The 22218-nt window shown below is 36.7% G+C and overlaps 1 protein-coding gene across 2 annotated transcripts in view; it reads right to left on the bottom strand.

Annotated features, from left to right (window-relative positions):
- il1rapl2 (interleukin 1 receptor accessory protein-like 2) overlaps positions 1-22218 on the bottom strand; it is a 414378-nt gene that overhangs the window by 191131 nt on the left and 201029 nt on the right. For both annotated transcript variants that reach the window (XM_066649030.1, XM_066649031.1), the window contains one exon: positions 5860-6133. In XM_066649030.1, the coding sequence (XP_066505127.1) occupies positions 5860-6133 (274 nt within the window). The remainder of the gene's footprint in view (positions 1-5859; positions 6134-22218) is intronic.

The following is a 22218-nucleotide window of genomic DNA, read 5'->3' as shown; positions in this document are numbered from 1 at the left end:
CATGATTTACACAAAATATGTAAAATAATATTTAATCATTACTACAAATTATAAACAAAAATAACTAGGCCGAAACTGAATGTTTTAAACACAATTGTACATGTATGAGAACATAAAATTTATGGGAAATAAACATTTTGAAAGAAATAAGATGGAGAAGATGTCACTGAAATTTTATATCAGCTTTAATAGGCTACAGGTGAAAAAACTTTAGACCTTGGAGCAAGTGCACAAAGTGGATCTCGGCACTTGCATCAGTAGGTGAAGGAGGTGCAACCCAGTGTTAAACAGTGTTTTAGGACTCCAATGATGTGATCTGATGATGTCAGCTGATCATTTCTTCTATTATATTTTCATGTGTACAGAATTCTTGCTTTGTTTCTCTCTATTTTCACCTCTGGAGTTAGTCTTTTTGGGCTCCAGAGTATTTCTCTGGCTTGGTCTCGGGTGTTTTTCTCATTTCTGCATTGCTCTTTTTGTAATAAAATCCAAATTGCTCATGTCTGTCTCTAGCCTTTGCTTACGTCCTTTTAGCAACTGAAACTTATCTTTCTTTACATGGATTTCTTAAAAAACTGGAGGACTGTGTTCCCAAAATTGATCTTCAATTTTGTTAATGTTTTGTAAAATTTTAACATCCTTGGTCAAATCTTATGTAGTATTCAGAACTGTGCAGAAGTCTTAGGCAGTTAAGATAATTATATATATTTGGGGGCGAGTAAATATGGCGGACAGAGCGATTGTGTCTTCTCTCAGGGGTGTCCAGTTAGAAATAAAAAAAGCCTTCAGATAGTGTATACACTACATGTGTTAGTTTTGATGAAGGGCTTAGGGACTTGTGCCCCCTCCAGGGTTTTTTCCTGCCTTGCGCCCAATGATTCCAGGTAGGCTCTGGACCCACCGCGACCCAGAATTGGATAAGCGGTTACAGATAATGAATGAATGAATGAATGAATGAATGAATGAATGAAGGGCTTGAAAGATTAATCATTGAGAGAAAGTTTATAACCTTTATTTATATTGATTTGTACGTATACTCAAGGTTAAATGGAGAGTAACAATTTAGCAGTCATGCAGCAAGCTTGTAACGAAGAACATATTGCAGTTTACTGGAACATCTGCTCTGACTCGCAAAGCTCATGATGCAATTACCCCTAAAAACAAAGAGGAAACAAAAAATCCAAAAAAGAGAACTAACAGTTACTAACGAAGTTCTTCTTAAGGCTTTGGAAAACCTAACTAAGAAAATCGAAGAGCAAGCTGAACGAACCAAAATCTTTGAATGACAGATAAAGCAGAATGCACTTGCCATTGTGAACATATACAGAGTAGTTGAATTTAATCTACTAGCATTAAAGATAACAAAGAAAGTATCCAGTCACTCACAAGGCAAATAGAAGTCTTGTGGAATGAAAATGTTGCTTTAAAAGAAGCATGTCTAGAACATGCACGTTATAAATGAAGTTGCGGACTGCGGTTGTTTGGTGTACCAGAGACTGAAAGAGAAGATTCAAAAAAGATTTTTATTCAGCTCCTCTCCCAGGTTGTTCCTCTTTCTACTGAGAGGCTTCAGGATACGATGAACATAGTCTATAGTCTTGGACAAAAGAAACCATCTGAAAGATTTAACAGGCAGATCATCATACAGTTTGGGATGAGGACTGTTTGTGATCAGATATAGCACACGGCGAAAAACTCTAAAATATGCACAGAGATGAAGATTTGTTTGGCGGACGACATTTGTAAAGAAGACTACAAGGCTTGAAAGAAGCTATGGCCAAAAGTTGAGAAGATAGAGCAAGAGGATTAAAGGCTTTCCTACTAGAAGGACATGCTGTTATTGACAATCATTGTGTAGACCCATGGGATGTTTGGTCTTAGTAAGCTCCACAGGTTGCTGTCTGGTGTTTGAGGATTTGGATGTGGCTGTGGATTCTGATACTGCGGAGGTTAGTTTAAAATTTAGAGTTTTAGTGACACTAAGTTGAAGTTTAACGTTCAGTCCTATGATGTAAGTTATTGAGTGCTTTTACCTTCAGTTTAAATGTTTTGCTTTTAATGTCTCTCTCTGTTCTATGGTTAAATGTTAGGAGGATTAGAAATAATATCAAGCGTAAAGCATTTTTTTTTTTGTTTTATAAGGAGCAGGTTAATTTTTTTTTTGTTGCATGAAACGCATTCCTTGGAGGAGGATGTAGATAATTTTGGTAGATAATGGGATGATGATATGATACTTTGTCGTAGGACTTCACATGCAGCAGGAGTAGTAGTTTTGTTTAGTAAATTTCCAGGAGCTGTACTTGATTCTCAGTATGATCCTGAAGGTCATTGGTTGATGATAGTAGTCTTTCAACTTATTGATGAAAAATATATCTTGGTGAATGTATATGGATTTAACTAAATCAAAAAAGCCAATTCCTTTCATTTATTGCAAACAAAATCTCTACTTGGAAAAATACACTGCATACTGATAGATTAATTGTTGTAGGTGATTTTAATTTGGCACCTGATGATTGGTATGACCGATGTCCATCTAAAAGAAAATTTCATGTCTTTAACCCTGATTTTGCAAATTTTTCTAAAACACATGATCTACTGGATATTTTGCGGCTAACACATCCTGATGTAAATCAGTTCACTTGGAAAAATATGGCAGGCTCTCAGTGTTTCAGAATAGATTTTTTCCTTATATCAAGTAATTTACTGAACCAAAGTTCTTTTAGTGATATGAATGTCTCACCACTTACAGACCATTGTGCTATAACTTTGTTTGTCAATCTAAGTTTGAAAAAAATGAACTCCAAAGCTTGCTGGAAATTTAATTGTAGCCATTTGAAAAGCCAAATCTTTTGCAATCCTTTTATCTCATTAGTTGAAGAGGTAAAATGCTTGGATTACCTGTCTCCAATTAATAAATGAGAATGGTTCAAGTTTAATAAAAAAAAATGCAGTTAGAATGGGTAAGGACTCTGCTATGGAGAGGAGAAAAAACAAATGTATATTTTAGAGAAAATAATATTGACCCTATAGAAAAAGTTCAGCTACAATCTCAGCTAGATCATTTCTATTTAGAAAAGGCAAAAGAAGCATTTATTCGATCAAGAACAAAATGGTTAAAAGAGAGTGAAAAAACTCAACCTATTTTTTTAGTATTGAAAAGCAGAGACAACATAAAAAAAAACAATTCATAAACTGAATATTAATGGCTTATTAACAATAATCAACCGATGACAGAGCAAGAATCTTTCATTTCTATAGCTTCCTACACAAATTGTGTTCAAACTGTGATGTATTTTTGGAATCTATTGCTGATAAAATTACTAAAATTGATAATGATTTCAGACATATTACTGAAGGTTACATTACTTTAGATGAATTATATTTGGCCTTATCTAAGATGGCTTTAGGAAAATCACCACACCTTGATGGGACCTGTGTGAAGTTTTATAAACATTTTTGGTCGTATATTAGAAAACTATTGTTTGAAGCATTTCAGGATTGTCTGAAAACTTGAAATATGTCTCCAACCATGAAACAAGAATTAATTAACTTAATCCCTAAACATGACAAAAACATCACATTTTTAGATAATTGGCAGCCCATTACTTTAATATGGTGTGATTATAAACTATTAGCACATATATTTGAAAATAGACTTAAAAAAGGAACTACATAAAGTTGTAAGTGAATGTCAGAATGCTTTTATTAAAGGCAGTTATATTGAGAATAATATTCGTCTTGTGTTAGATATTCTGGATTATAACTCTTAAAGCATTTGATGCAATTTAACATCCCTTTTTATATAAAGCCTTTGGTTTTTTTTTGGTAAATATTTTGGTTTTGGCCTTTTTTTCGTAATACAGTTTTGATGTTGTATAAGGATATATCTAGTTCTATTTTTTTATGTCTGGCCCATCTCCATGTTTTAATATATTAAAAGGAATAAGACAAGGGTGCCCTATTGCACCACTAATGTTCATCTTGGCTACTGAATTTATGGCTGTTTTGGTTGAGAATAATGTAGAATACAAAGGTACTGTAATATTAGGGAAAAAATACATATTAAGCCAATTTGCAGGTGACACTTTTGTTCTTAAAAATAAGTATATGATGTCTAAAGCAATTGAAGCAAACTGAGATATTTTCACGAGGGTCAGGATTATGGTTACATATCTATAAATGTGAATTGAATTGTGAATTGCCAATCAATTCCTGTAATGATACTTTGATTTGTAACATTCTGGTTAAAAGCAAAATCAAATATCTTGGAATCATTATCACTAAAGATGCAAGTAGAAGAGAGGATTTAATTTATCAAGCAGGCTACAAAAGATGAAGAAAACTTTAAGCCTTTGGCCACTTAAAGATGTATCAATTTTTGGTAGAACGCTCCTGTCCAAACTGAAGGATTTTCTAGAGTGATTTATACTTGTCTGTCTCTCTAAATATATATCTTCTAAATCCATAAAATTGACCAATTCTATATTACTTAAATTTATATGGAGAAACAAAACTCATTATATAAGAAAATCCCAATTAACTAAAAATTATGATAAGGGAGGCCTACAAGCTTTGTAATTTGAAGTGTTTTTGGAGCTCTGAGAGTAGGCTGTTTGCAAAAATGCCTTTATTTTCCTGCATCTATGTGGTTATCATGTGACGAGACATATATTTCAGAAGGTGGGTGGTCTTGACTTTGCTGAGATGTGACTTTGATTTATATAAAATCCCTCATAAGCTGTCAAGTTTCCATAGGCAAGCCTTGCTATTTAGCAAGATCATCTTTACCCATAATTTTACACCACATAATTCTACATTATGGAATATAGTTATTTTGCAGAACAGAAAATCTTTATTTTTAGATGAATGGTACACTAAGGTAAAGCTATTCCTCTACTACATTTAAATAATTTGTTGAAATATTACAACAGACCATGTGCTTTACCTCTTTTACCGCTGTTATTTCAGGACAGATTTTTCTGACAAAAAATTAAATAAGTTTATTTATAGGATAATAAACAGTCAAATGTTTAATAAATTCAAGGGAAGAACAATTGTGAGAGCCTGACACTATTGAAAAAGGCTTTTTCTCTATATTTATTGTATCCTATAACACCCAAAGCTAAACTCATTATAAAATATTAACATTTCTATATATTCTGTTAATTACTTTTTGCAAAAGAGATTTAGTTTTTTTGCAACCATCTCAGACAGTGCCATATCTTTTACATAGGCTACAATTTAGATTTTAGGCTTTCCAACATGGTGTAAAAGACAAGCGTGCATTTACATTTGCATAAACAGGTGTAATAAAAAAGTCCAAAAACATGGAGGGTAGGTGAATTGGCTTCTGTAATAACTGTCCTGGTGTGTGAATGAATGTCTGTATGTGTGAGCCCAGATATGGATTGGCGCTCTGTCCTGGGTTAAACCCTAGTGCCCGATGCAGTCCTCCAGGTGGACGGTCGTTCCTGGTTGAGAGTACGCTGTGCGCGTTTGGCTGCCGCTTCTCGCCAGTGTGTGTGTGTGAATTGAGCGTTCTGAGCAGAGTAGATTGTAAAGCGTCCTTGGGTGTCTAGAAAGGCGCTATATAAGTGTAACGATAATAATAATAATAATAATAATAATTTGCACTTAGAATAACAACGAGCCAAGAATATCATTTGCATATAGGTTATTTGGGTGAACATCATTTCAACAGAAATAAAACAAATTGAACCAACTGAAAACTTTTGAAAGTTTACTGAAATGTGTAATATGTAATATGTTTTATTTCTGTGGAATCTTTAGTTTATACCGCTTTGATTCAAGTAAATTCAATGCAACAGTCATAACACGCACTTTTTATCAAACTCTCACCTAAGCACACAGGTGTAAAAGCCATTGTCTTCCATCTCAGCCGAGCGGAACCAGATGGAGTCACCCTCCTTGCTGAGCCGATGACCGGAGAATATAATGGGCTCTTCTGAGTCACCCTTGTTCTTATACCAGATGAGTCGCAGCTTGGCATTCTGTGTCATGCTGTAGTTGGTGCGGATATAGCTGTAGAACAGGGCACACTTCACTCTCAGAGGCTCTCCTGCCAGGACACGATATGTCTTCAGGTCCACTGACCAGTCAATACAGCCATCCACTGTTGGAGATAGTGAAGAAAAAAATTGGGATTAATAAAATCATGCATGTTCAAAAACAAAGGAACCGTTATGAATCCTATGATACCAATACTATGTACAATGTTTGTGGACACTCTTTATATTTAATGAGCTCAGTTACTTTAAAGTGTACCTACTGCTGATTGAAATGTAAAGTACAGAAGCCCTGACAGGCACGATGCAATAAAGAGTTGAAAGTATGGAATGGCTAAAAATGCACAACTAATTTTTAAATGATTTTGGTGTATATAACAGGCAGAGAAAAATGTAGAACTTTCTCAGGAACATATTTTCAACTTTTTATTTCATCTGGCCCTTCTGGGCCTCCATAGTAAAATCTTCCAACACTAGAAATTAGCTTCAAATGATAACAAATCTATGGGGTATCACACCAAAAAGTGCAATGCCTATTCAAAAATTTTTTTCCAGCTACTCACACTGAGGCTTTTTTTACAGAGAAGAATGAGACAATGCTAAAAATGCATATAATGTTTAATTTTGGAGGGAGCTGACCTCAAAATATCTATAGACCATGCACAATACTTTCTAGAAACTGTAGTGCATTATGAATTCAGACACTAGCCCATGAGTCCCCAGGATGTATAAAAATTCAGCTGAGTTTTTGCAATTAGCCTATCATTACCATTATAAAGCTCTATTGCATCCCTCATTCTCACTTTAATTTACATTCTGTAGAGTGCTGTCTGGGTTTTACAGAGTCAGATCAGCCAGCTTGATTCTACAGTGTAAAGGACTGTGCAGATGTGTGTGCATGCCTCATGGTTACTACACAGTGGAAAGTGCTAAGCAAGCTCCGCATTTGACAAGTGCTTTTATAATAACATTTGACAAGACAAAAAGCAGAAATGCTGTCTACGTGACAGAAAAAGTGACCTCTAATAGACTCGTATCTAATGTGTGAGCAGTGGCAGATTCTCCACTAAAAACAACATTTATTAGGTCAATTACATATGAAGTTATTAGATCCATTTACCATTTAAAATGTCCCTCAACCCTAAAAAGGCGATCCCAATTAAAACATTTACTCCATTTATATCTATTATTTGAAAGAAAAAAAATGTATATATATCATACCTATAAAATTCCTGTTTATACTAAGCAGTAATTGAGAAATACACCCAATGAGCATTTTACCAAATTTTGCAAAAAACTGTTTTAACCTCAATTCAAATTAGAAAATAAGTTGTATGTGATTTAAAATGTACGCAACACATCTGCTGTCTTTGAATCTGCTATTCTTGGAAGAATAGGAAGAAACATCCTACATTTTACATATGTGCAATCATCACATTTATCTTGTAATCAAAACTATTTTTTCAGTGTTTGAATATGCAAAGCCTAGAGTTATATTACTGTTTTGCTAGTCCATTTACAGAATATTACTTAATAACATAATAATAATTAATTCAATCATTCATTCCTTATCTGTAACCGCTTATCCAGTTCAGGTTCGTGGTGGGTTCAGAGCGTACCCCGAATCATTGGGCGCAAGGCAGGAATACACCCTGGAGGGGGCGCCAGTCCCTCACAGGGAGACACACACACACACAAATTCACTCACACACTCACACCTACGGACACCTTTGAGTCTCCAATCCATCTACCAATGTGTGTTTTTGGACATTAGAAGGAACCCACGCTGACACGGGGAGAACACACCTACTCCTCACAGACCTGGAACGGGACTTGAACCCACAACCTCTAGGTCCCTTGTAACAGTGTACAAATACAAACACTGCGCTGTTAGTAAATATACTAATATTTTAGATAGATAGATAGATAGATAGATAGATAGATACTTTATTGATCCCCAGGGGAAATTCAAGGTCTCAGTAGCTTACAGACTCATACAACAATCACTAACAGCAATTGACTAATTAAAAAAAAACAACCCTGAAACAAATATCAAAATCGACATAGTACTTCAATATACTATGTAGGCTGAGTCATGTATCAAATAACAAGAGATCCATCACCCAGAAAATAACATAGTGTGCTTAAGAATGTTCAAACATCAAAGAATCTGTGATACAGTGAGCAGCTGAGGATGATCTCTTGAGTGCAGTATATAGTTTAAAAGTTGAAAAAGTGTTGATAGTGCAAAGGGTATGGAATGTGCAATATCAGTGCAGTATCAGAATTAGAAATAAATATAGTAAAATAAATAAATAAATAGTGCAAGGCAAGGCAATTTAAAATATGGAGGAGGTGGTGGTGGTGGATGGGCAGACAGACTATGCAGAGAAGTCCATCTCTCCTCTCCCCTTGAGTGAATGCACGTACACCATTACAAGATTTAGTCTACAGTTTATGTAGAACATAACTATCATATTCACGTCTTATGTTAGTGTCAAAAAAATGGTAACAGCTTAAAAGAAGAGGTAAAGGATTTGTAACACTAAATATAATAACCTATTTTTCCATTAGTAAAAGACAAACAAAACATGCTTTCCCCTTCTTTTAAATGCACTGAACTGATAATCTGCAAGTTTAGAGTTCAGTATTTTGACAGAATTTCAGTAATTTATTTGACTGTTTTTTGAGCCATAATTTTAATAAAATATTTTCTGTGATTGATGGCCAAAAATTCTGAGCATAAAATACTAATAAATCATGTGATTTTATATAGTTCTAATATCTGTAAAAGTTTGGGTGAGAAAAACAGAAAATAGGCAATGAAATCTGATCACTGTTCTCTGTTCTGCTCATGTGATTCATAGCTCCCATACTGGGAAAAAAAAATCATATATATTTTTATGAAGTTGAGTCCATGTCATTTGAATGACAGTTGGAGGGAAACTGAAATAGAACAAGTGACAGCAAGAAATGAAATGACCAAAAAAAGCCACGTTTATAAAGAAGAGCTGTCTGGAATGCACCTGAACAGACTTCATCCAATAAAACAAAAGCAAAGGCAGAGACAAGATATGGAAGACAACACTTCACAGTGCCATCATTTTCTTATTTTCCATCAGTTTATGGCATTCGTTTCTCACAAAGATTTCATGATAACTGCATTACCACACTGTCCACTTTTCAAACAGTGAATAACATGCATGAGAGACATGGACCACAATGGGCAAAGATCATTAACACATGATTAATGTATTCATCTTCTGTAAATGCTTCATCCTGATTAGGTTCCTGGTGATTTCAGTGTTCTGAAGCTTGCCTTTAATCACTGGGTGAAAGGCAGGAACACACCTAAACAAGGGTCTCAGACCATCACAAGGCATCACACACACATCTGTAGAGAGTTTTGCGTAGCCAACTGAACATGTGTTTAGGACTGTGGGAAGAAACCAGATAAGCCAAATAAAATTACAGCTGTATAAATATCCAATAAATAACATCCAAAATGTAAAGAAATTCACACTCAAAACATGCTAGCTATTCTTTAATATAAATGGTGAAACATCTGCAACATGTCAGTATGAATATCTTTTTAGCTTGGTCAGATTTGGTTGAGCCCTTTAAGAAATGATTCCTGGACAGAGATATTGGACAAGAGCAGATGTTAGCCATCTCTCACAGGGAAGAAAAAAAACAGACTTTGATGTGACAAATGATCTGAAAACCTCCTGCGCGCTCTAGAATGAACATGAGATTAGCGGAAGAGGTAGCGTATTTTGGTCTGCGGTTATAACATGATGTCTCTAAAGCCAAGGCATAGTGGTGAGTGCACAGGTTACACATTACATAAAGACGTGTCGGCTTGGCAGACGTGTTTTGCCCCGGGTTATTAGGTGCACTTCAGCAGCAGAGAAGGGAAGGAGACACATTAGATGCAATCCTAACGCCATGAGGAGAACAATCCCATTCTATTCTCTGCTAAATTTTTACATGCGAATGTGCTCTAAATCTGAGACCTAAGCTTAGAAATAACTTCTCAAAAAATATTTTTACCTCTCATATGCCACTAAGCTTTACATGCTAAAATCCCTGGAGACATCCTTTCGAAAGCCTGGTGCCTGTCTCAATAATAATAGCTTGACCTGCTTGCCATACACTAGCTTGGTCTATCATGAAGTAGGATAGCAATTCCAGGCATGACAGCTGTGTAGGGCTAAAAAAGTCAATGTCAGAGCTATAGCCTACCTATATATTGTGCTGATATGCAATTCCAGCCACTTGTATTTGATAGCTTATTTATTAGTTCTCTAGAAATCTGAATGAATGGCTTACAGTGGACATGCATCTTTTCACAGGTTAAAAAAATTATAATAAAAGAAGCCTATGCAAGGAGAAGGGGAGCAGCTGTTATGATATGTCTCTTGAAATGAGTTACAGTCAGTTGCAGACAAAACCAATCTCATCACAAAGAAATAAATATGGAAATGCAGCCAGGATTTTGGCCCTCTGTGTGTGATTGAGCTCACACAGCAATTTATCAGCATACAACTTGTAAAGCATTTTATATAAATCGACTTGACCACAGCCAACACACAATACTGCAAACTGGATTTGAATTTATGCACGCTGTCAGTACTTTAAAGACTTTATAAGGGAGATTTGATAGGGTATTACCCTGTGTTTTGTTTTGAAGTCTAGGGACTTTAAATGTGGGGGAGCCACGCGATATACACTTTGTTGTTCTATGAAGACAGGAGAATATGTAAGACATGGGTAAGAAATGTAAAGCTTAGTTAAAAAAAAAAAAAAGAAGACGACCACAAACATCTATACCCAGTTTGACTGGGTCATAACTTCAAAATAATGCATAACTACATGTATGCAAGTAAATTTAAATCTGCATGTCTAATGTATTATTTGAGGACCCAGCCTATATTAGCTGAGCATATTTCCACATACATGTAGTTTAATACTCAAAAATGAACTAATAATGTGGAACAAAATGCTCAGTCACATATTTGGGGGAGAAAGAATGAATTAGATCCAAACTTGTACAACTTTGTTCTGTTAAGTGCAGGATTACTGGAAGTATAACATAATATTTTAGGTCCCTGAAACAGACCTTTTGGAAAATTTTGCACAGGGTGAAAAATGTGGAAACTTTAGTAATGTCGTGTTGATAGGAAAAACACATTTTGTTGGCTTGTAACAATAAATGTGTGCACTGTCATTTAATTTGCTGAGAATCAGAATGTGTACCATTGTCTCTTTTTCGTGAGGTAAATTTTTACAATGGTGGATTCACCCAAAATTGTGATGATTTTAATATTTCTAACAGAAGTTGCTACATGTATACATATAAATGTATAGATGTAAATGTACAGTTACTCTTTCACTATAATCAACGTATTGTACGAGTAGTGATGAGGCATCAGAATGTACTACAGAGGTCACTACTACATTCAGCACTCCCACTCTGGAGCCTACCTGGAATCATTGGGCACAAGGCAGGAATACACCCTGGAGGGGGCGCCAGTCCTTCACAGGGCAACGCACACATTCACTCACACACTCACATCTACGGACACTTTTGAGTCGCCAATCCACCTACCAACGTGTGTTTTTGGACTGTGGAGGGAAACTGAAGCACCCGGAGGAAACCCACGCGGACATGGGGGGAACACACCACACTCCTCACAGACAGTCACCGGGAACGGGACTTCAACCCACAACCTCCAGGTCCCTAAGATATTTCATGTTCAAACAATCTGTATTTCTCCTGTGTCTGCATAGGTTTCCTGTGGTTTACAAAACAGCATAATGTCCTTTGTTTTAATTGATTTACAATTTAATATTTAAATGTATTGCGGCAAACCGGAGGAATCAGGAGAAAAAAACTTGCTTAATTTGGCTTTCTTTATATAACACACTCTTCCAAAAGCAGGCGCACTTAAAACAACAAATAGCCAGAGTCTCAAAAAATTAACCCACCCCAATTTAGTCCCTCCTCATATTTTACTAAGTTGAGTACTTCAGGGATGGTGACATAAATTAGCTGGCAAAGACACCTGTCCACACAACACTTTGCCACTACTAACCCCACTATAAAATCTGTTCAAAACTTCCTGTTAACTTTTAATTAAAATTAACCACTTTACACAGAGTGTGCACTGTGTCCCCCCCCCCCCACACCCCCCCAAATAAACCAACCAAAATACTGAAAAAATACTCAGTAGATTAATCATGTATGAAAATCATTTTCATTATTCCTCAGAGCAGGTTAATCTCGTGCATAAGAGTAATATTAATAAATTAATTCATTGTCTATGTATCCAGTTCAGGGTCACGGTATCACTGGGTGTGAGGCAGAAATACACTCTGGAGGGGTGCCAATCCTTCGCAGGGCAACACACACACATTCATATCTAATCCACCTACCAACGTGCGTTTTTGGACCATGGGATGAAACAGGAGCACTCGGAGGAAACCCATGCGAACACAGGGAGAACACACCAAACAGTGTGACTGCGGCACTACCTGCTGCCATCAATTCGCCCCATAACAGTAATATATTACAGAAAAAGAAAAAAATGCTGGTACATCTAGTCATAGAGTGTGGTGAAAATCAAAAGCAAGTAAATCTTGATTTTACGTGGATTACAACCCCATCACTATTTATTCCAGCGGTTTTGAATTTGAGTGCTCTGTAAGAGGTCTAGAGCAAAAATCAGGTCACACTAACACAGTCAAACCATAATGATACAGAAATATGGGCAGCAATCGTATAAGATTGCAATAAATCACCCCTTCTGAAGTGCTCCATGAAAGCAAAAGATGAGTTTAATTTCCAAGAAAATAAATTACCCAATGCCTTTATAATAATCACAACCAGTGCAACAACTTCAAAGCTTTGACCTTTATTTCTTCAGCTTTGTGTTTACCTTCCTGAAATTTGGGCTCTATTAGAACTCCAGCGAGAATGTTTTATTTTCTTTGTTTTGTAATGGAGAGAAGGGAAATGAGGAACTTCAGGAGAGAAAAGGCAGAGCGTCTGCACCTGAAGGCAAGTCCACAGGATGCACAAAGGAGCTCATATGATCATAAAGGGGAATAAAGGGTGTAAAAGAGAAAATGCAGAAATATTGGTCTCTGTAGCAGTGGGCTGTGCACTTTGGCAACAAGCTCAAATACAGAATCCATATAACACTAAAAGGAGCGTTTTTATGCTATCATTTATTGTGTTGTGTGTCCACTGGTGGCACTGTTTCTCTACATCCACGCATATTCAAAGAACAGTTACAGAAATATTGCTGTAAACTGTTGTAGAAGAATTTTACACAAAAGAAAACACTGCTGTTTTTAACATTTAGGACCTTAGACTCAGTGCTTTGTTTAGAGTGGAGACAACACTGTCTGGTGTAATGAAGCATGATTCACCATGTTTAGGATGAGTTACAATAACATTTGAGATCCAGAACTAACACTAGCACCTGAGCTTACTAATCTTCTCATGGCTGATTTCAATCAAATCCCTGAAAAGTTCCAACATCTAATGTAAAGCTTTCCTAAAACAAGACTAGGCAACATGCATAAACACACAAAATGAATATTTCTGATCATAAACTATTAGAACAACTAAATATTGTAAGTACCTGATGTCACCACACTGTTATTATGCAGGAAAAGTTCTACTTGATCTGTCTGCTACAGCCAAAATACATTCTCTGGATAGGGAGATTAAGTGAGGTTTTAAGGTGCCTTTAGGCAGTAAGAGGATGCATTTGATGTGTATTGACAAAAACAAAGCTTCTTCTCTAGAAGCTAACCGAGGCTCCCTAGGAAACATAGAGGGAAGGCAAATACATCTCCAATGTTTATTTTAAAGAGGCGATTAAAAAACAGGGTGTCAAAAGTGTAAAAGACCACCTCAGTTTGTTTGTAGGGTTAGATATTTGTTTGTATGGTTAGATATTCTTTTTTTCCTAACAAATGCTATGGAATGATACACCAGTTCAAAGAGATTCAAACTGAATCTTACACATCAGCAACTGGCTATCTTTAACAACTACGGTTACTCATTGAGCCCAGCCCATGAGTAACCAAAGCGGCCACTGTATCACTAGCTCTTCACAGGGGTCATCAGGCAGGCACCTCCTTTTATTGGTGTTTTGCTGAATTAAGCCCATGACACCTCCAGAAGGCTCAAGAGTGAAGTCTGGCGTCCCAGACCCCCCCCCCCCCCACCCTCCAAGCCAGCTTTACAGTTCTACCTTACCATCAACAACTGTAAATCCCTCCTTGGTCACTAAGGATGTGCCTAGCCCCACTGGCACTGTTAATGCATGCTCAGTGCCACCAATTCCATGTGATCTTTACGTGCTACATCTCCAACCACCACAACAACACCTATCTACCCATAACATCTACGGTTATTCATTGAGCCCATCACATGAGTACCCAAACCATCCACTGCATCACTATATTCATCTATCAATTAAGAGTATTCTGGCACATTTGTAACTCACTAAGTATGTCTTACCTTGAAGTTACTGGGCAAAAATTAAAAGAGGCCACTAATTTCCTATAAAACATGAATTCATGAAAATCAATACTTATATTTGAAAATTTAATTGTGTTCTATAGAATACATCCAATAACAAAACATATATAAATTATCTACTAGCTTGAATTATATAGTTAATATGTTCCTAGTATTAGTATCATTATGTATCATTGTATAGCAGGTAACTTTACAGCCTTACAACCTCCCATGCATGATCCTTACTTCAATTCTGAGAATAAAATGCAAATAATGTTTAAATTTATTTCAGTGTTGAAATAATTTCATTCACATGAAACAAATAATTAAACTTGATTAAATTACAGGAGATTTGATACACATTCAAATGATGTGTCCTTCACACAAAAATATGGGATCGTTTTGTGCTTATTTATAGACTTGATATTTGACAGTATTCACACAATTTGGAATAGCAATGTATTTTTTTAATTATTAATAAGCACTAATGTAAATACATATTGGTTATTAGCTATTTATAATAATTATTTGCCTAATGATACTCGTGGTATAATAACGTGAAAATATATGTAAATCAGTTCTTCAGTTTTCAATTGGCACTACCTTTCAGCTCAGATGCAGATGCAGTCAACATAGTACTACTTAAATATTGTTTGTAATTTCTAAATACACAGCACCAATCAAAGAAAATTCAATGTTTTTGTTGTTGTTAAAGTAACTATTATATATTTATGCTGACATCCCTTGCACCTTAATAGTCAGTTACATATTTCCACTTTTAACTGAGAACTATTTTAACAACATACACATAATTTAAATTAATGCAGACATATTTATTTATTGTAAAACAAACAAGGATGAGAAAATCACAAGAAACCACTAATATTGAGCAATAGTTAAAGTGCACAAACGAATAACTTAGACTCAGAAAATGTAAATCTGGACCAATTTTGATACATTAGCACGATGTAATAATTAGCACCATGGAGTAGCCAATACAGATATTACTAACAGATAATTTAATCTTTTTGTAATTAAAGCAAAACAAAATATTTTAGCGTTTTGTACAGTATTTGTACATTTCTGTACTTTTTATTTGATCTTTTATGTTCAGTTTTATTGGTTCAATTAGTTAATTTATATTTTTCATCAAAGATTTACTGCTGGTTCCGCATGAATGGTTTCTAGAGGGGCGCTAAGGAGTGCAGCACCGGGTTTGATTTGGAGATTAAGGGAGAGAGTGCTATAAAGTGTCTCAGAGTGAGCGAGGGAGAGAGTGTTTGTAATAGTTTATCGTCTTGTTTCAGTAATAAATTAAGATGCTGAATGACTCTATCTATTTTCATGTGTTTTATATCAGAAGGGCTCCTGCACTGTAGTGGTTGAGAGTATCTTTCTGTCATTTAACCTACTGCGTGAGTGTGTGTGTGTGTGTGTTCACGCGTGTGTGTGTGTGTGTGTGATTACACCAATATCTGTGTGTGCTTGTACTGAGCGTCACTGATATTTTAAATTAGTTTTCACCACAGAGAAATTTAATCCCAGTGACACTTCTCTGTAGAAACTAAAAAAAACGTCCACACTGCAGACATTTGTATTTGTACATGTGGAAGCACAAAAAATGCACCAGATAACTATAACCAAAAACACCCACATATCGGCAAATAATATGTCGGCCGCCGATATATCGTGCCTTACTAAACGTAAATCAAGACAGCAAAACGAAAAATCAAAATACTAAATAGAGGTCAGGAAACCAGACATAAAGTATGATTAAAGGTTCTAAAAACTATGAGTAACTACGGACAACAGACTGAGAGAAAGAGAGAGAGAAAAGTTATTTTATTTAAAAAAAAGAATAATAATTAATTAGTCAATTAAAAAAACCCCAAATCATCCACAACCAAATGTTTTTTGAAATCTCACAGTCCAAGTAGAAGAAAACAGCACAAACACACACACACTCTGCTTTCAATACATCACAAAACCATTTAGTTTTGAACACTAACACACTTCAGTATCACATTCAAGCCAATGAGGCCATGTCCTACCATTCCGTTACTCCAATGTCAGTGTAAAAAAAAAAAAAAAACAGTCCGATTTGAGAAATCTGTAGAAAAGTAATTTACAATCTCTGGGCAAACTGTCAACTTGTCTCCCCTTCCTGGAGAATGCATTCTTTGGTGGCTGTGGCCCATATGCCACTGCAAAATCTTCCATGAGCAGCAACCTCCTCTTGAATCCAGCAATGCTCTGTTGAACAGTGCTTGCCACTAATGTTCAAAACCCTCATAACTGAGCTTATATAGAGCACCATATTCACACATTGTGCTGCGTGTGGAACCTATACATCAGAGCTGTTTATGGTTTTTGCACAACTGAACCGTCTTAGTGGCATGCTGCACTGATCTAATAAACTTTTGGGAATCTACAAAGAAACTTTCCTGAGACACGTTCCTTCTACCATTTGTTGCTTTTAAAATCAGTTAACTTCTGTAACGTATCAGTGAAGTCAATAGGGGTATTTCCAGATATAATACCATCAGCACTATCATTGCCATTAAGATTTTCATTCATTTCTGAGTCAGGTCAAGAGCCTTCTGTCCCTTCTCCAACTGCAGTGCAGGTAGGTACAGGCCTGCTATCAGGCCCCAAGTCCACAGTTGCCTCCCCACCACTGTTCTCTGCTTGCTGCACCTCTAGTGAATCAGTCTGTTTAAATCCTGCGCCCCCCTGCTGCGCTGTTTTATGTGGGCAGCCGAACTCTTTATAGCTGACGTCCCCACACTCGACGCAACTTTTCAGAGTCTTTCTGTACTATCAAAGACTATATATAATCACTGTGTCTAACCCTTAAACTGATGTCTATATACTGATCACAGTTGTTTAAAAACATGAAAACATGTCTACGAAAACACAGGACATGTTTAACAGCTTCGGTTTTACACCCAAGATGGATCATATTCACAGCACTCGCAAATTTGCCAAACCGGGCTAATTCTTTCATTATCGCTTTGTTCTCAATGAACGGCGGAACGTTAGATACAACCATGCGGGTCGCAGATGTGTGCAGTGGGCTGACCTGCACCATCACTCCCCCACCCAGATCCCTGACTCGATCAGCCTTTGCACACAGCTCTCCTTCTCCAAAAAACACCACCACAGCTCTATTCATGCATGAAGCTGAGTAAATATTCTTACAACCTACCTGCTCCTAGATTGCTAATAGAACTGTCTCGACTGTCGTCTCGCTCTCTGGGACACACCTGATGCCATGGCGGAGAGACAGCGTACCCACACTGGCCTCAGTGTCCATGGCGGCCAACTCTAAACTCCTCTCCAATGGCCAGAAACAGTTTGGTACAAACTGAATTATTATACTCTCATAATGAAAAATAATATAAAAAAAGAGAGAAAAGAAAAAAAAAGTTTAGAAAAGTTAAAAAGTTGGCAAGACGCCAGATACCTCCACCCACTGCCATGGAAAGTCTGCGCATGTGCAGAGAGAGGAGACAACCAAAGAAATACTGTCTCTAATGAGTCATAAACAAATCATAAGGCCAAACACATGGAGACACAAGGGAGGAATGAAAGACCACCAGATGGAACACCAGCGACAAAGACACAGGCAACAAGAGACCTCGACAGGATGTAAACAAAGAAACACTTTGAGAACATGAACCAGTCCAAAACAAAGGGGAACAGAACACAGGAAGGGAAGGCACTCTAATCCAGACACTTGCATATAATTTCTATGTTCTTTCTCCCCCTCAGAAACACCTCTGCCTTGTTTACACCATAAATTACATATTGTCATTATTATAGGAACAAAAAAACGATACTTCAAAACAATAGATTCATTTTACACTTTGTGAAAAATGTCAGATGAACAAACCTATTGTTTGTTAAATACATGGAATAAAGCCCACTCACATTTTACACTTTTAAACCAAATTATTTTCCTTCTTCTACAGAGCTAGTGTTTCACAGATATAAATTTGACAGCGGCAGTATATTGACATTTTAAAATGGAATGTGGAGAGAGAACATTTTTCTAAGCACAAAATAAAACACCATCACTGATGAAAGCTGTATATGGAACCTTTGTGACACGGTTCTTCAGGACATCATCTGAAGAACTCCACAATGGATCTTCTAAGAAACTTTAACAGCATCTATAACTAACATGACATCCCCCACGATCCTTCATTGAGTGTCAAGCAAGGCTGCTTTGTTTTACATGTCACTTATAAAGAGAAATGGCCTGCAGTCAGCTGGTGACAGTAACCCTCTTAGGAGAGAGGGAGGAAAGGAGGAGGAGAAGGAGGGAGGAAGAGACAGGAGAAAGAGCAGAGAGAGGGGGAGAGAGGGACACAGACAGGGAGAGGACTGCTTAATGAACTTCAAACCTGCACTGTCATGTTGACGCTGATGGCCTGGCACTTCCTCTTGGTTACAGCTCTTTTCTCCTCACACCATGAATCACCAGGAGAGTGACATTTGCCTCCGACAAGCAATCAAACTTGGTGAGAAGTGAGAATAACAATTTAAACACACCACTTAGTTTACACTTCAAGTCTTCCAGGAAGTATTTGGCTTACACAAAAGTCTTGTTTAATGACACCCCACTTGACCATTACGACAGAAGCTCTGTATTACTGGAAATGTTCTAGAATTAAAAGAGACAATATCAGAAACTGGCATAATTTTCTGCATCAAATATAAACATGTAAAACTATTAAAATCTGGACTTGTGCAGTAAAGACACAAAGTTGATGTTTGTTTTCTGATATGGTTTTTATGTTGAACATACTACTCAAATGTAATGACATTTTTATTATTATTATTATTATGTGTAGTTGGAGTAGTAGTAGTAGCAGCAGACATATGGCAAAGGAGAAGAGCCATGGAAAACAAGAGGCTAACAGATCAAGGGACCAACAGGTGACAGGACCAAAGCTTAAACAGGACAAATATAAATAAATAAATAAAAACATAGACATAAACTAGAAAGGAAACTGGACTTGAGATGGGACAGGAGACAGGACACCGGACTGGAATGAAGACAGGATGGAATCTGGAGAATGAGACTGGACTTGGGACAAGATACTGGACTAGAATTGTGGCCCACTCCAAAACAGGGGTGGAGACAGGAGACTGGACTAAGGACAAAACAGGCGACAGACAGAGGGGACCAACAGGAGAGGAAACAGGGGATCAGACAGGAGCTGAGACAGGAAACTGGACTGGAGATTAAGATGGGACAGGACTAGGCATAGCAACAGGGACAGACAAAAACGTGATGACAGGAACATAGACAGACACTAAACTAGAAACAGGCAGAGGGACACAGACAGAGACAGGAACTTACACAGGGATGGACACAGGTACAATTACAAACATATGTGAGAGCCCAGGACTGGTATGAGTCTGAGGAATAGTCTGTGAAACCGGTCTCGGCACAGTCCTGGAGTCAGGAGCAGAAGTGGCTGGAGGAGTCGCCAGCACAGGAGCAGAAGAGGACTGGGCCACAATCACTTCTCCCATCCTCCATAAGAAGCCTCAAGATTTAGGGCTTCAAGTTCCTGCTCGTATCCCGTATGGCAATCTGCATTACTAGAGTGTCTCACCTTCATGGGCACTGACTGACTGACTGACTGATTAGAATAGGCTTTTACATTACTCTAACTTGCTCATTTTTCACAGTGCCAGTACATCACAAGGTATCACAGACTCACACATTCTCTCACATACTTCATACACATTTGAATAGCCATATCACCTATGAGAATGTGATTTTGAACAGTGGGAGGAAACCTGATCACCCCTGCAGACATGGGAGAATAGATCAATATCTTCACAGACCGTGACTTCAGAAATATTTAAATTAGTTTAACTTAAATATTTCTTCTTCACACTGCCCACTTGAGGCTGAAACCACCAATTCTGTTTAAAATGGTTATCTTTGTAGTGACAACATGCTATACTAAGAGCTGTATGGCAAAAATAAAACCTAGATGCGTTTCCTCTGTTAATCATGATGCATATAACAACAGCTGCAACAACTAATCGATTAAAATAGAGTGTAAAAATAGTTTGCAACTAATTTAATAATCGATTAGTTGGGTCTAAGTTATTATACACATAGGTACAGTTGCTACACGTGACGAACTCTGGAAGAAGCGTTAGGTGCAAAATGTGCACAGCTGATCTCGCATGGCACAGCAGCACAACATCACTGCATGAGCATCTGAAACGGAGGCCTGTTGGAGCTATGTGTGAAAGAGATTAAATATAGTAAGTTAATTCTACTTTTTCTCTCACCCAATGTTACTAGAGCCTGTTAGAGTAGTTAAACAACATTTGTTTTTCTTAGTACATTGATATTACACTTGCGTTTAGCGAACAAGCCTTAGCAACACCCCTCTTCCACCTTAAATGTGTCAGGTCGACCAGCAGTTCCACAACAAGCCGTAGTTTTAGTCAAGCTAACGTTAGTGACAAGTTCTATTTTTTCTCTCACTCAATGTCACTAGAGCCTGCTAGAGTACTTAAACAAGATGTCTCATTTTTAGTAAATTTATATCACTCTTGTATTTAGCGAGTTTTCCGTTCCACCTTAAATGTGGCGGCAGTTACGTTCAGAGTTAAAAAAAAATCCAAACATTTTTTTAAATAATATATTTAAAGCCTTTTTCAAGATCAAGTTAGTGTTTGAGTATCACAGCCAAGTGTATATTACATTATAAGTGTATATTACATTACATACACTGTGTTAAATATTGATAAATATAAAATTAATGTAACTGTTGGGTTAATTCTTGATGTAAATGCTAATTTTTAATAATGGTAGGTTGTGTGTTCCTTATACAATTACAACATTAGTTCTCTAAAATCTTAAATATCTTAACAATATCTGATCATATGTGTTAGATGAATTTCCCTTTTATTCTCAGCACATGGCAGCATCACCCAATATCCATTTATGTCATTTCAATTTGCCTGCGTTGTTGTCTGCATTATAGATCAGTAGTTATTTACTTAAAAAAAATGTATGTTCATTTCTACACTTTCTCTCTCACCTCAGATAAAAACAGCCCAGCATTGCTGAGTATGTTTTGAAGAAGATCTGCACACTACAGCAAGCAGCTGTTCTCACTGATGGTATCCTGAATATGCTAGTAACAGACAGGAAACCAAATTTGTCTTGTCTTCCTTTTTATCCGATTAATAATCAAGTAATCAAAAAAATAGTCGACAGATTAATCAATTATCAAAATAATCATTAGTTGCAACCCTACATATAATGCATGTAAAAATGAATGTGTACATGTACAAAGGAGACTTGTACATAATGTATGTCTGGTACATATTATATGAATACTGGGAATGCTATTTTATTCACATAAAAATAAACATGAAGCAACTCTGGAATCAGGCCAAAAACATTATTTGTTTGTTATCGCCACCAATAATTGAAATGTCTAACAGAACTTAAATCCCTTCATTAGGACCATCTTAAGATTATAGGTCAGCTAAATCTCTGTCATTTCTCCAGTGTTATATATATCAAATACCACTTCCCACAGTCTGACAAGTTATATAGTGTTGTAAACTTAATTCCTATGTCTGCAACTTCACACAATGTGACAT

Source organism: Hoplias malabaricus, chromosome 17, assembly GCF_029633855.1.
Source record: "Hoplias malabaricus isolate fHopMal1 chromosome 17, fHopMal1.hap1, whole genome shotgun sequence".
Taxonomy (NCBI): Eukaryota; Metazoa; Chordata; class Actinopteri; order Characiformes; family Erythrinidae; genus Hoplias; species Hoplias malabaricus.
Note: the sequence above shows the minus strand (reverse complement) of the source record. Positions and strands in the feature narration are given on the sequence as shown.